General features: G+C 44.0%; 1 protein-coding gene across 2 annotated transcripts in view; it reads right to left on the bottom strand.

Annotated features, from left to right (window-relative positions):
- LOC308513468 (UDP-glucuronosyltransferase 2A1-like) overlaps positions 1 to 14,006 on the bottom strand; it is a gene marked incomplete at both ends in the record, with an annotated part of 71,515 nt that overhangs the window by 40,291 nt on the left and 17,218 nt on the right. Inside the window, one exon of one of the 2 annotated variants that reach the window (XM_081083544.1) lies at positions 11,143 to 11,196. The exons of the other annotated variant lie outside the window; for it this stretch is intronic. Within the exon in view, the coding sequence (XP_080939670.1) occupies positions 11,143 to 11,196 (54 nt within the window). Of the gene's footprint in view, positions 1 to 11,142; positions 11,197 to 14,006 lie in introns of those variants that run through there. 2 annotated transcript variants of the gene reach the window in all.

Genomic DNA, 14,006 nt, shown 5'->3' with positions numbered 1-14,006 from the left:
ACCCCACCGGTGCACAATCAGGGCTGGTGAGGTATGTGGGAGGTTGGCCAGCCAGGATTGACTGCAGGAGGGCTCCAGGGCGTGTCTGGCCCTTCTTGCTCAGTCCCGATCAGTTGGACCCCAGCACCAAGTTAACCTACTGGTCAGAGCGTCTGCCCCCTGGTGGTCAGTGCACTTCATAGTGACTGGTCAACCAGTCGACTGTCTGATCCCTGGTGGTCAGTGCATGTCATAGCGAGTGGTTGAGCTTTGCATATCATTAGCATATTATGCTTTGATCGGTTGAGCGGACGACCAGATGACCGGACACTTAGCATATTAGGCTTTTATTATAAAGGAGTAGATGCCCAATGCACAAAAATGTGTGCACTCGGGTGAGGGGGTTCCCTCAGCCCGGCCTGTGCAATCTCGCAGCCAGGGACCCCTAGGGGGATGACCACCTGCTGGCTTAGGCCTGCTCCCCAGGGATTGGGTCTAACCTGGCAGTCAGACATCCCTCTGGCAGCCTGGGAGCCCTTGGGGGATGTCCACTTTCTAATGGGGAGCAGGCCTAAGCTGCAGTCGAACATCCTTAGCGCTGCTGAGGAGGTGGGAGAGGCTCCTGCCACCACCACTGTGCTGGCAGCCGTCAGCCTGGTTTGTGGCTGAACAGAGCTCCCTGTGTGGGAGTGCACTGACCACCAGGGGGCAGCTCTTGCACTGAGCGTCTGCCCCCTGGTGGTCAGTGTGTCTAGTGACCAGTCATTCCCAGTTGTCTTGATGTTAGGGTCAATTTGCATATTACCCTTTTTTTTTTTTTTATATATTTTATTGATTTTTTACAGAGAGGAAGGGAGAGAGATAGAGAGTTAGAAACATCGATGAGAGAGAATCATCGGTCAGCTGCCTCCTGCTCATCCCCCACTGGGGACATGCCCGCAACCCAGGTACATGCCCTTGACCGGAATCGAACCCGGGACCTCTCAGTCCGCAGGCCGACGCTCTATCCACTGAGCCAAACCGGTTTCGGCATATTACCCTTTTATAATGTAGGATAGAGGCCTGGTGCATGGGTGGGGGCCAGCTGGTTTGCCCTGAGGATGTCTCAGATCACGGTGGGCGTCCTGCTAGAGTGCCTGGCCATCCCGGGTGAGGGGCTGATTGCTGTTTGCAGGCTGGCCACAGCCCCTTCAGGGTAGGAGTCCCCGCTGGGGTGCCTGGCCAGCCTGGGTGAGGGGCTGATGACTGCAGGCTGGTCAGGCCCCCCAGCGAGGACCCTCACCCCATGAGGGTGTGACTAGCCTGGGTGAGGGGCTGATGGCTGTTTGCAGGCTGGCCAAGCCCCACAGCAGGGACCCTCATCCCATGAGGGTGTGGCCATCCTGGGTGAGGGGCTGATGGCTGTTTGCAGGCTGGCCACAGCCTCCAGGCACCCAACCTCCTAATGGAGGCTGGCTGGGTGCAGGTATCTGGGATTTATTTAGCTTCTATAATTGAAACTTTATTGCCTTTTATGGAGGCCACAGTCAGCCAGGTGGGAAGCTTGGCTTCCTCCATCGCCGGGGTAACCAAGCCTCCTGCTTTTTATAGCTCCATGGCTGCCGGCAGCCATCCTGGTTGGATTAATTTGCATATAGTCGCATGGCTTGGGTGTAGTGAAGGTATGGCCAATTAGCATCTTTGTCTTTTATTAATGTAGATAATCCTACTTACACCTAGAGTATAGACATTTAGATAAGGAGTTGAACTTAGGATACCAACCATAAGTTCCACTTTTTTTTTCACAGGGTGCCTTTAAAAATGATCAGTTAGAACTAAGCCTGGGGAAAATTAGTGACCTCCACCCTAACCATCTTATAAGTGGTAGGTGCTTCTTACCCTATCCTCTATCTCTTGCTGGTTTGTAACCTAGTACTGAGGGCTGTCCTTCCCCTAGCTTAAGTGTGCAGCTTTACTTCTGGGATCTGTAAGTAATACATCTTGTGACTCTATTTCCATTGTGTGGAAATTTCTATTGAAACTGCACCTTCAATTAAAACAACTCCTAGGATTTTACTTCCCATGCACACACTCATCCCCCTGTGCCTCCTCATTCAGCAGGTCATCATCTTCATATTTAATTTAATACATCAACTCTGGCTTCACAACATAATTGGTGGCCAGGAGGGTGGGATTGTGGGCACAGATTGTACCCTTATACAATGCCTTTGACCTGCATGTGGCCCACTATCTGGGAAGGAACCATTGCTTTCTGGTGATCTGTGGCATTGCATTACACTCTGCTTATTGCTGCTTCCAGTGTTGCCTTGAATATCCACCCTAATATCTGGGTGCTGTTAAAGGTCAGACTCCCCTGCACCCAAAATGCTACCAGGTATGGATATTATCCAGGCAATTCAAGCCCTCTACAGTATCTTAAATGGGAGCAGTGTCATGATTGCTTAAAAGCCATCCACCCTGCCCAACAGTCACCAATATCCTGACCTATGAGCACTGACCCTTACATTATCCTAATTTCAATCCTATTTGTCTGATAGACTTAGGCAGTTCAAACTAATCGAAGGTAATATAGGGCCAAGCATTAAATTTTCAGGAGCACATAATTAAATTTGTTTTAAACCAAAGCTTCACATGTGTCTCCAACCTTTACTATTATGGATGGAGACCTCCTATGTCTTGGAGGAAATAATCGCCCAATTATTTGCAAGGTGCACCCCTGAGGACCCCAAAATTTACTGAGACTTTTGGGATACCAGTAAATGCTGTCAAAATGCAAGCAAACCTAATGAGAGTGTCCCAAATCTATTTGATCCCATTAGACCGCTTGGACCCTCAGTGCCCTCCTGGGTTGGCTCCTACCACCTGCAGCAACACTGGAGATGGCAGTGCCCCAGCCTGTGACATCAGGGGACAACCTTATCCTACATGCTGCCTCCAAAACCTTCTTTGACAGAGATGTCACCAAGGAAAACTCAGTGGCTAATGATGGTGAGCTCTGCCCAGAACCTGGGTGTCAAACTGAACATTTGTCTAAATTCTCTGCTGATGACCCTGTGAGTGGCATTTTGTAGAGTTAACTATGTGTTTCCCCCAGAGCCCCCTTGCCTACTATAATGCGTTCTGCTCGAGTATGAGGTTAACTGCCGAGCTGCTTTCTGCTTCACACTTGAGCTCCGTAAAGCCAAGGTATGTGTCAAGTATCACAACTTTAAGGGGCCCCAAAATACTTCACTTAGTTGCTTTCCTTCATCACACCCATTGGATTGGACCACATTCTGCATCCTCCTGGGAGTTAGTGAATTTAAGTTTTGTTGGGAAAACCCTTCCCTGACTGTGGATGCTGCTACCACAAAGCCCTCCACCTACAACTCTCCAGGACCTACACCACCTCACAGCACCCTTCCCCACAGTCACTGCTCAGGGCTCCACAATCTTTGCTTCTGTTTAAGACTTCAATAGGTGTTTTGTTTGTTTGTTTTTAAATTAATTTCATAGAGGAAGGGGGAGGGAGAGAGAGATAGAAAAACCGATGATGGGAGAGAATCATTGATCACCTGCCTCCTACACACCCAACACTGGGGATTAAGCCCACAACCTGTGCCCTGACCGGTAATTAAACCTGTGACCTCCTGGTTCAACCACTGAGCAACACTAGCCGGATGAGACTCCAATAGTCTTAATATGTTTATACAATGAGCAGAAACCAGAGCTTATTTTGGGGTGCCTATTTAATTGCTGGGATCAATAAAAGCTGTTTCCCAAGTTAGTGGCCTACCCAGCTGATTTACTGACCCTGTCTCCATTTGCCCAATAGAAAGCACCCACGTTACCCTGTAATTTGCCTTATGTTCTCTATGGTATTCAATAGTTCCCATGAAGGACACTTGTCTTATAGTAAGTGGCACCTGGCAGGAGCCTTCAGATGCCCTTCAGAATCCTCCATATCTACCCAAGCACCAACAGTACATGAATATGACCTATACTTTGTCCAAAAAAGCACAATCCCTGTGGTTTTGGGCCCTGTGGCCCAGCCATCTGGAGAGAAGCCTAATTTATTCTGGCTTCCCTGGGCACACAGTTGATGTCCATCCTGAGCCTTGTGCCTCGGGGCCACACACATACCTGGCTCTCCAAACGTGCACTTCTAACCTCAACCAATGCCTTTTACTCTGTGCTGGCCCCTTGGGAAATATTGTCTGTCCAAACTAAGTACTTTAGTCTCCCTGGGACTACCCTTACAAATCACTGAGCAGGACACCCAATTGTCTCCCTTTCTCCCCTCTCAAGTCAAAATTATGCAGGATCCATCCCCATTATTTTGGGACTAGAATAGTTGCCAACACACTTGGGATGCAGCCAAAATCATTAAGGCAAACATCAACCTGTCAGCCATCCTGGCTGAACACATTGGTCTGTTACATAAGAGCATTAATGCAGCAACAACATGATTCTTTAGTATGAATAGTTCGGGATAACTGTTTAGATTTAGATTACCTATTAGATAAAACTAAAAGTGTATGTGCTTATAAAGGGTACCACCTATTACATGAATACTAAAAATTCTGACAAATGTATATACATATACAAAAGTTGGCCCCATAAGTACAAGTGTTACATAATCTCACCCATGTTTTAAATTAAATACCTGCCTTACCATTACCCAAGGGCTTTGATTTAATTGATTGGCCGGACCCCAACAAAAGGGATGTGGCTGAGGTCTAAGAACAGGTTTTCAAACCCTCATTTGCCTATGGATATTGGTGACTGTCATTTTTGCTTTTTTCAAATATTGCATTTGTTGGGTGACCAAAACCCTGCCCAGGCTTTAATATCCCCACTGTCCAGACTGTGAGTTTCCCTGAAGATTAGTGGCTAGGCATCATGGAGTTAATTGCCACGAGAGTCAACTTTTGAGAAAGAACAACTTTCTTTTTCTGCTTAGGCATTTCACAGTCTGAACCCAACTCACCTCCAGAATCTGGACATTTAGATAAGTGCTCACCATAAATTCCATTTTACTTTTCCTGGGGCACCTTCTAAAATAACCGCTTAGAGTTAAGCCTGGGAAAAGTTAGGGATGTCCACCCCAGCCACTTATAACTCATAGGTGCTTGCTAGCCTGCTTCTGTCTCCTGCTGGCGTGTGATCTGGATGGAGGACTACCTTTCCCTGGCTCAACTGTGACCTCCACTTCTGGGATCTATAAGTAATAAATCCTATGGCTCTATTTCCATTGTGTGAGAGTATTAAACATGCACCTTCAATCCAAATGACCCAGTGGGTTTCATCGCCCCAAAGTGGGAGTTTGGATGCTGAAGGTGCTACCTGCCACCCCTGTGTCTTGTGTCTCCTCATGCAGCAGAGAGGGCATGATTGCACATTCTTGATTCAGTGCACCAGCTCCAGCTTCCCAGCACAGTAATGTGACCAGTCTTAAGCGATTTCTCAAACTGCTCAGGTAAATTTTAGATTTGTGCTCCTAAATTTAACTTAAAATAAAGAAATTATAAAATTAAATGAAGAGATTGTTGACCATAAAGTTTTAAAAAGGTTGTAAACAAAAGACTTTTCCAAAATGAAGGCCCAAACTTGTGATGTTAATTATTTTGAGCTTAACATCACTGAAAGACTAATTTCTTTCTGGAAATTTTTGAGAAGGTACACCTAAAACTATGATACATATATTTGTGAAATCAGAAAAATGAATATATTTGAAAAGAAGCTAGTATATACAAATGTTTTTTATCATAGATGATAGTAAAAGATGTGCTGTAATTAATTGTACAAAAAGGCAGCAAGTTTAGTACTTATTAATACCACAGTAGGTTATTGATGCTACAACAATATTTTTTTGAGAAACTTTAAATTTCCTATTTTTAATAAATAAATTTGATTATGCATAAAACTCATTTATATATAAAACATATACATTTAAAATATATAAAGTTGAAATATGTAAATATAAATAATCCATTGCACAATATTAAAGAAAGAAAATACCCAGAAAGGACGACATCTTGCTTCCTGTACTTGTGCTGTTTTGAAGACCATTGTGACTTGTAAGAATCATTTTTGCCTTCACCGTAACATTAGTATACGTCTTATTTCCTATGTTATGTGTGCCTAATGAAGGAACAAATTACCTTTCCACTTGTAGGAATGTAGGAAATAGATTAACTTTTAAAGGGTCCAATGAACTCACACTTAGAAAAACTCTCAATTTATTCCTCTATAATACACTTTCCTCAATATCTACTAGTATTCAGTCATTATGAAGTGTAACTCCTGGGAGGAAAAATCCCCCAAATTATTTCAAAATAGAACTAAAAACTTTTCAAAGGGAAGTAATAAAACAACCCAAAAGTTAACCCACAACCTTGTAATGGTTGATATTGCTATTAGAAGAAAATATAAAATACATCCAAATGTTTATTACATAGTGCTTTTATATAGCTTATACACTGATTTAAATTTCTTACCTGAAGTTTACAGCTGGACCTATAAAAGCAATCATTTGCCATTAGGTACCTGAACTTAAATAACCCCTGGATGGGTAAGTGTGGTATGATGTGAAATATGATCTTAAGTAATCAGACTTGTTTACTCTTAGCATTTCTCCTGAATTGCATTGATAAGCAAATTAAGCTTTGCTAAAGGTATCCGTCAACTGCTGCCTGTTAAGTATTTGCATTGAATATTGCCTTTGCTATCATGGTCTCCACTGCTCCCATCAACCAAGAATGTCAGATGTATCTGAAATAAAGACTGGTAATGATTAATAATCTCAGTTTATTATTAAGAAGTCTGTAAAATTAATATATCTCAAACTAATGCCACATAAAATTATTATAATTGATTATAAAAAGAAATTTTAAAAAATCAGGGTGTCTTTTTTTTCTGAGTTGTATAATGATGAGAGTTGATTATGTTCATTCAAATGTGGAAACCACAGGAGAGTTGAATTACTCTGAATAATGAAGAAATAACTCTGAAAAATCTTCTTTTTTTTAAAAAAAATTAATGTATTTTAAAAGGTACTAATTTAGATAATTAAATATGTGTTTTAAAGTTTTATATTTTCATTATGCAACATCCCTGTGAATGATAACCTAATATATATAGAGCCAGGGTCCATAAAGTCCAAAAAGACAGAAGGCTCAACCAATGGCCAGTTGGGGGGGTGGGTGGGGTGGAGCAAAGCGGGCCAGCAAGGTCCTTAGCCTCTGCCCCAGGCAGTCTGCTGCCTCAGTGGTTGACTCCAGCAGGACCTAGGGCCCCAGGGGTGGGCAAACTTTTTGACTGGAGGGTTCTTAAACTGGACCGGAGGGCCGGAACAAAAGCATGGATGGAGTGTTTGTGTGAACTTATATAAATTCAAAGTAAACATCATTACATAAAAGGGTACAGTCTTTTTTTTTTTTTTTTTTTTTTAGTTTTATTCATTTCAAACGGGCCGGATCTGGCCCGCGGGCCCTAGTCTGCCCACAGCTGAAGGCCCTCCCCTCTGTGGACCAGGGGCCCTTTTCCTGATACCATGCTCCCAGGATCTCTCAGACCCGTTTGTAGAAGTCAGGAAACACTGCGTGTGGTCATCCTGACCTGGGGACTCCCACGGCTGACAACAAGGTTGGGCTTCTGTGGGGTCCCCCCTGCTATGTGATCCAGGGTCGCTACATCCTAATGTTGACTCTGGCAGGACTTGGGCCATTCGCCTGGGTATCTGAGGTCCTACTCCCTATACCAAAGCCCCTGAGTCTCTGAGACGCAGATGCAGAAATCGCCTGTTGTCGTCATCCCACCCTGGGTAGGATGATTCTGTTCTAGGGTTCAGGGTCCCTCCCTCCTCTCTTATGTTCCTCACCTTGAGCCCTGAAAGGTCCTGGGATCCTCCCTCTGTTGAGCCAAGGCCAGACTCCTCAGATCAAGGCCTCATTGTCCTGAGTCCTCTGCAGGAAGTCAGTTTATGTCAAATTCGGTACCAAGCCCAGCAATTCCAAAACCTGATGGCAGGGGCTGAGATGGATTCGTAGGGTCCGTTAGCCCTGCCTCTGATCCATACTTTGACAGGGCCTGGGCCTCCTGTCCTCAGTCAACCAGAGTCTGCAACCCTCCAACCAAGGGTCTGACTACCTGAGTTCCCTGAGGAGGTGGGGCTGGGGGAGGTGAAGTTTTCAACATACAAACAGGAAGCCCAACTTCAGGAATTTAAATTTCTGCCTCATTCACCTTATACTGTTAAACCTCACATGTAGATACTATACCTACTATGATCACCCCCAAGTTTTTAAACAAAGATAAGATAACCAGTTGAGCAACTCTATTCATTAAAGACAGCCTAAAGGCAATGATTTCAACCTTGAAAACAGAAAGCTGGGGAGAGCCACAGTGACACTGGAAAAAGGGGGGTGAAATGGAAAATTTCTCTGGTAGTAGCCAAGAAGTGAATGATTTTCAAGGCGCATAAGAGCAACCTGTACTAGGGAAGCAGGATGATTCACATCTCCACAGAGACAGTCACATTACCTTGAAAAGATTTTAGGTAAATCTTATGAAAACTAGCTAATGGTGAAGGATGAGAACGAACAATGAACCACTGAAATGGGTGGCCTAGGGAAATGTTTGGAGGAAGCATCATCTCCCTACCATGTGACCCATCAGAATTGAACATGGGTCAATAAGTTTGAGAAGGCTTCCGAGTGCTAAAGCAATTCCCCCTTTCTCTTACCAAAGCATCTTGGCCTCCTCACCCCTCCCCATGGAAGTGTCAGGATGGTGCTATGATGTCTAAGTTTCTCTCCCAGAGCTACCATTAGCTGGAGGAGAGGATTTCTGATTAATTAAAGCCTAGGGGTGTGGCCCCTCATTGTCCTAGAGAAAAGCATATGTTCAAGAGGCCTGGGTTAGGGACCTGGGAAATTTTGACATGGTGAAGATGACCAGGAAACCACCAAATCCTAGCACAGTTATGTAACAACCAACCCCATTCACCAAAAGAAGGTAAAAGAGGAAGAAGTCTTGTTAACCCAGATCCAGTATCCAGGATGCAATGACCACACCCAAACTTCTCCTCCTCTTCTTTAGTGGCATATCTCCAAGACTCCCTGGCCTGGCAGATTCCATCCTCACCCCATAATTTTTATCATGAAGACTTTTTTCCCTTTCATCCCAGCCATTTCCTCACAAACCAATGTCCTTCTGCACTCACTCTGTTATCCTTCCAGGTACTAAAGACATCCATGGGGGTGCGAAGATGTCTTTAAGGGAGTTCAAGGAAAGGAGCCTTTCCAAAAATTCCTACCCCTTCAAGAAAACCTATGAAAGCTATAAAGCCAACAATATGTGGCCATGATCACAGGCCAAATGAGGAAGTGAATAAAAATGATCCAGAAAAAGACCAAGACAATGTAGAAAAATTCACCACCTCGAGTGATAACTTGGGCAGCCAGTAACTTCAGAGCAAGGCCAAAGACCTCAGAACTACCTATGACATTTCTGAACTCTGGCCCCCAAGAAATGCTGACAGTGTGGAAGCCAAATTTTACACCTACAGGGTACACCAATAGTGATGATTAAAATAAAATTAATTAGTGGTTCACTTCCAGTGTTAGCATAATCTGCAGACAATTTTTATTAAACATCTATACTAATAAAAGGGTAATATGCTCTTTAGACCAGGAGACCTTTCGGGAGACCTTCTCGATGTCCTTCTGGACAAAGCCATGGTGACGGGGCTGAGGCAAAGACAGTTAAGGGTGATCAGGCCAGCAGGGGGGGCAGTTAGGGGAGATCAGGATGGGGTGGGGGGGTGGGGGGGCGGGGCGGGCAGTTGGGGGTGAACAGGCCAGCAAGGGGGGGGGAGTTAAGGACAAGAAGGCTTGCAGGAAGGCAGTTTGGGGTGAGCAGGCTGGCAGACAGAGTGGTTAGGGGCGATCAGGCAAGCAAGCATGTGTGTGGTTAGGAGACAGCGGTCCCAGATTGCGAGAGGGATGTCCAACTGCCGGTTTAGACCTGATCCCTGCAGAATCTCCCTGCAGAATCAGGCCTAAACTGGCAGTAAGACATCACCCGAGGGGGGTCCCAGATTGGAGAGGGTGCAGGATGGCCTGAGGGGCACCCTTCCCCCAATGCACAAATTTCGTGTATCGGGCCACTAGTTATCATTGTTTCTTTGTCCAACCATTTTATTTATTTTATTTTTTAATATATTTTATTGATTTTTTACAGAGAGGAAGGGAGAGGGATAGAGAGTTAGAAACATCGATGAGAGAGAAACATCGATCAGCTGCCTCCTGACACCATCTACTGGGGATGTGCCCTCAACCAAGGTACATGCCCTGGACCAGAATTGAATCCGGGACCCTTCAGTCCACAGGCCGACACTCTATCCACTGAGCCAAACCAGCTAGGGCTGTCCAACCATTTTAAAGGCAGAAAAAAGAAATAAAGTTAGTATGTCTTTTGCCATAGAATCCCCAAACTGTCATTAGTACTGGAGTAGAACATGAACATTTATTGTATTAACTGGCAAACAAATGTGACAATAATTTCATACAGATTTTAAGTGGCAGCTGAGAATCTTGAGGGACATCTCAGCAGCAGAGGTCCCCCGTAAGTAGTGTGGGGCCTCGACCCTGTTCTGGGCTCCCAAGTCTGGAGCACTGGGGCCAGAAAGAGGAGCATTCATAACATCTGGCTGTGAAAATCAGTGGAGATTCTGCTCGTCACAGAGGAACAGGAGTCTGCTAGAAACCCAGGTGCCCTCTATAAGGGCCAACACACAAAATCTGCTTTGCACTCACTTTCCCTGAACTCGATCAGAGGGAATGTGCCTCAGAGTGGACTAAGATTGTGCAAAGAGAGACTGGGTTTTGTGGCTCTGGTGACAGAGCTGAAGGGACAGTTGCCAGAGTCTCTGAGCTGAGTCCCTCTGACACACTGCCCACAGCACCATCTTTTCTGTGTCAAGACTCCGCTACATATTGCATCTGCCTGGAGGAACTCTGGACTCCCTGTTTCTCTGCCTAGTCACGATCATGCACTGTGGGGGAGTCTGCTGCCTGAGCCCATAGTATAGGCTTTTTGAAAGGCTCTTGAGGGTGAACGCAGAGGGTATAAAGACTGAGTTGAATGGTTCTAGGGTGGGACCATTTCCCCACCACTTACCTGCCAGAGCAGCAGCAATCCAGTCTGTATACCACAGCAGCACTGTCTCACCATAAGATAAACACTGGCTTCACTCTCCTGAGTCCCGTTGGCCCCTCCCTGCTAGGCTTGCACTCAGAAGTATTGTTAGCTGGCTCTGGCCAGCCTGAGCCCACAGTGCAAAATTGTTTGGAAGACTCTTGAGCAGATATGTGCAAACTCTGGGAAAGGCAAAGTTGAGTGGCTCTTGGGTGAGGGTCATATTTCCCTCGCATGTCCAATCAACACCCCATTTCTGTGCAAAGCCCTCCCTTCACATGGCTAAATTTTGGTCTATTTGGGACTAATAAACATTGCTGGCGTCACCCTGAGGACTTTATGACACTCAATCCTATCACAAAGCTGTGTGGGCACCCAACTGGTGGCAGCTGGCCTTGGTGTGCCCTTAGACTATTGCTGAGTGTACTCAGACTTAGGACTGGCAGGAAGTTTGAACCCACATCAGTCTGATGAACACAATTCACCCCTACATGATGACTCATTGAAAACCTGTCCTCACTTAACTTGTGTACTACCACCAGAGGCTCTTCCAATGATGGAGCCTGTCAGCTAGCACATAGGGGCGGATGTTGGGTGCCTTGGGCCTTTTGTTGACCTGCCCCCTGCTCAGTGCTGGTGGAAATTGGCCTTGGAGTGTAACTTGGCCACTGCCATGCATACCCATGCCCAGCAGAGGCACCTACACACTGTGGATCACTTAGTAGCTCCAGACAGGTGGCCCAGGTACAGACACAGGCAATGCCTGACATTGAATGCACTGGAGTGCCTTCCCAATGGCCCCAGAATCCACACAAGAACATCAGAGCATGACCCAAATAGATCTATGTGCTGCACATACAAAAGTAGATCTCAGCAGTCACTAGAATCTGCTGGAGTGAATTCTGATTTCTGGGATTAGCATCTGCACAACAACTCACAGTGTGGTTACAGTTAATTCTCATAGTCAGCTAGTCAGCTAGTCAGAGAGGCAACCTCATCCATGGATAGGCCAGCAGAAATCAAGATAAATCTACAACAGAGTCAAAATAAATATATTCACATAACCCACACAAGGGACATTCCAGGGGACTGTGCCACTGAGGCCCACAGACACCTACTACATAAAGACAACATACCAAGACTGGAGTCACAGCATATCTACCTAATACACAGAAGCAAATATAGAGAAGCAGCCAAAAATAGGAAGACAAAGAAATATTCTCCAAATAAAAGAACAGTATAAAGTGCCCCAAAATAAACAAAATAAATGTAGGCAAGCAAGCTACCAAATATAGAGTTCAAAAATTGTTATAAGGATGTTCAAGGAAATTAAAAGAAGGATGGATGAAATCCATGAGAATTTAAACAAAGAGAAAGTAAATATAAAAAGCACATAAAGTCCATAAAAGAGAACTGGTCAGAGGTGAAGAATACAATGTCTAAAATGAAGAACACACTCGAAGGAATCAACAGCAAGCTAGATGAAACATAGGATTCAATTAGTGATTTTGAAGACAAGGTAGCAGAAAACACCCAATCTGAAGAACAAAAAGAAAAAAATAATTTTTAAAAATGAGGATAGTCTGGGATATTTGGGACAACATGAAACATAACAACAAGCACATCATAGGAGTGACAGAATGAGAAAAGAGAGCAAGAGATGGAGAAGCTATTTGAAAAAAATAATGACTGAAAACTTTACAAACCTGGTGAAGGAAAAGACCACAAAAATCCAAGAAGAGCAAAGACTTCCAAACAAGAATCCAAAGAGCCCGCATCAAGATATATCTAGATTTGCGGGAAGTCACCACTTTCCCAACACTGTCATAAGAGTGCACCAAGGAACGCGGAAGGCTGAAGGACCTTGGGCGTTAGCAGGCTGATGCTCAGCACTGATTCCTCCGTATTGAGATATGGTTGCTCGAAGCAATTTCCTGACCTAATATTCTCAAAGTAAATGTTTACTGAACCTCACGGATCTTTACTGATCTTTATTGACCTTAGAAGCGGTCTGTCTGCTACCTGTTTGCCATGCTTTACTGTGGACAAGATGTTTATCTAAAACTGAATAAAAATCAGGTAAGGCCAGGTTTCAGTGTGCCTCACCAAGAGAGAGGTCTCCACCTGGCCCCCCATGCCTTCTAAATTCATATTTATTGTATAGTATTTTTATTTGTGTGTCGGCCCTCCTTCAGATCCTGAATGCCCACTGCAAAGAATTAAAATTCCAAAGGTAAAGACAAAGAAACTATCTTAAAAGCAGCAAAGAAAGATAGCTACTACCTGCAAGGGACTTCATTTATCACTAAATAACAATGGCATTATTTTGTATTTTTCAATCTTTAGATAATTATTGTTAATTTTATTATATGTGTGCAAGTATGTATACATATATTTAATATTTAGAACAAACAAAATGCTTAATCTGTGCTTAAATCTTACCATTAACTTAATACAACATTAAAAAACTCATAAAATTGAAAAACATAGCAAAAAAAAGAAATAAAATATATTGATAGCATGTAAGTCATGAGGGGTAAATGGAGTTAAAGTGCCATAGAATATTATACTGAGTAGGAGAAAAGTGAAAATACTGATTAATTTTATTCATTGATAAGTAAAATAAGAAAGTTAAGTAAAGAAAATATACAAATAAATTACCAAAACTGAAGGAAGAGTAAATCATTTGAATGCCCACAAAAACAAATGGGTTCCTAATAAATAAATATCCATGTCTAGAACAGATGGGTTTCTGAACACATTTTACCAAATATCCAAGAATAAGTCACTTTAGATGTTCTCCTATGGAGCTAAGTAACCATGACCCCAAAATATGATTTGGAAAG

The sequence above is a fragment of the Myotis nattereri genome, assembly GCF_964212035.1.
Source record: "Myotis nattereri genome assembly, chromosome: 1".
NCBI lineage: Eukaryota > Metazoa > Chordata > Mammalia > Chiroptera > Vespertilionidae > Myotis > Myotis nattereri.
Note: the sequence above shows the minus strand (reverse complement) of the source record. Positions and strands in the feature narration are given on the sequence as shown.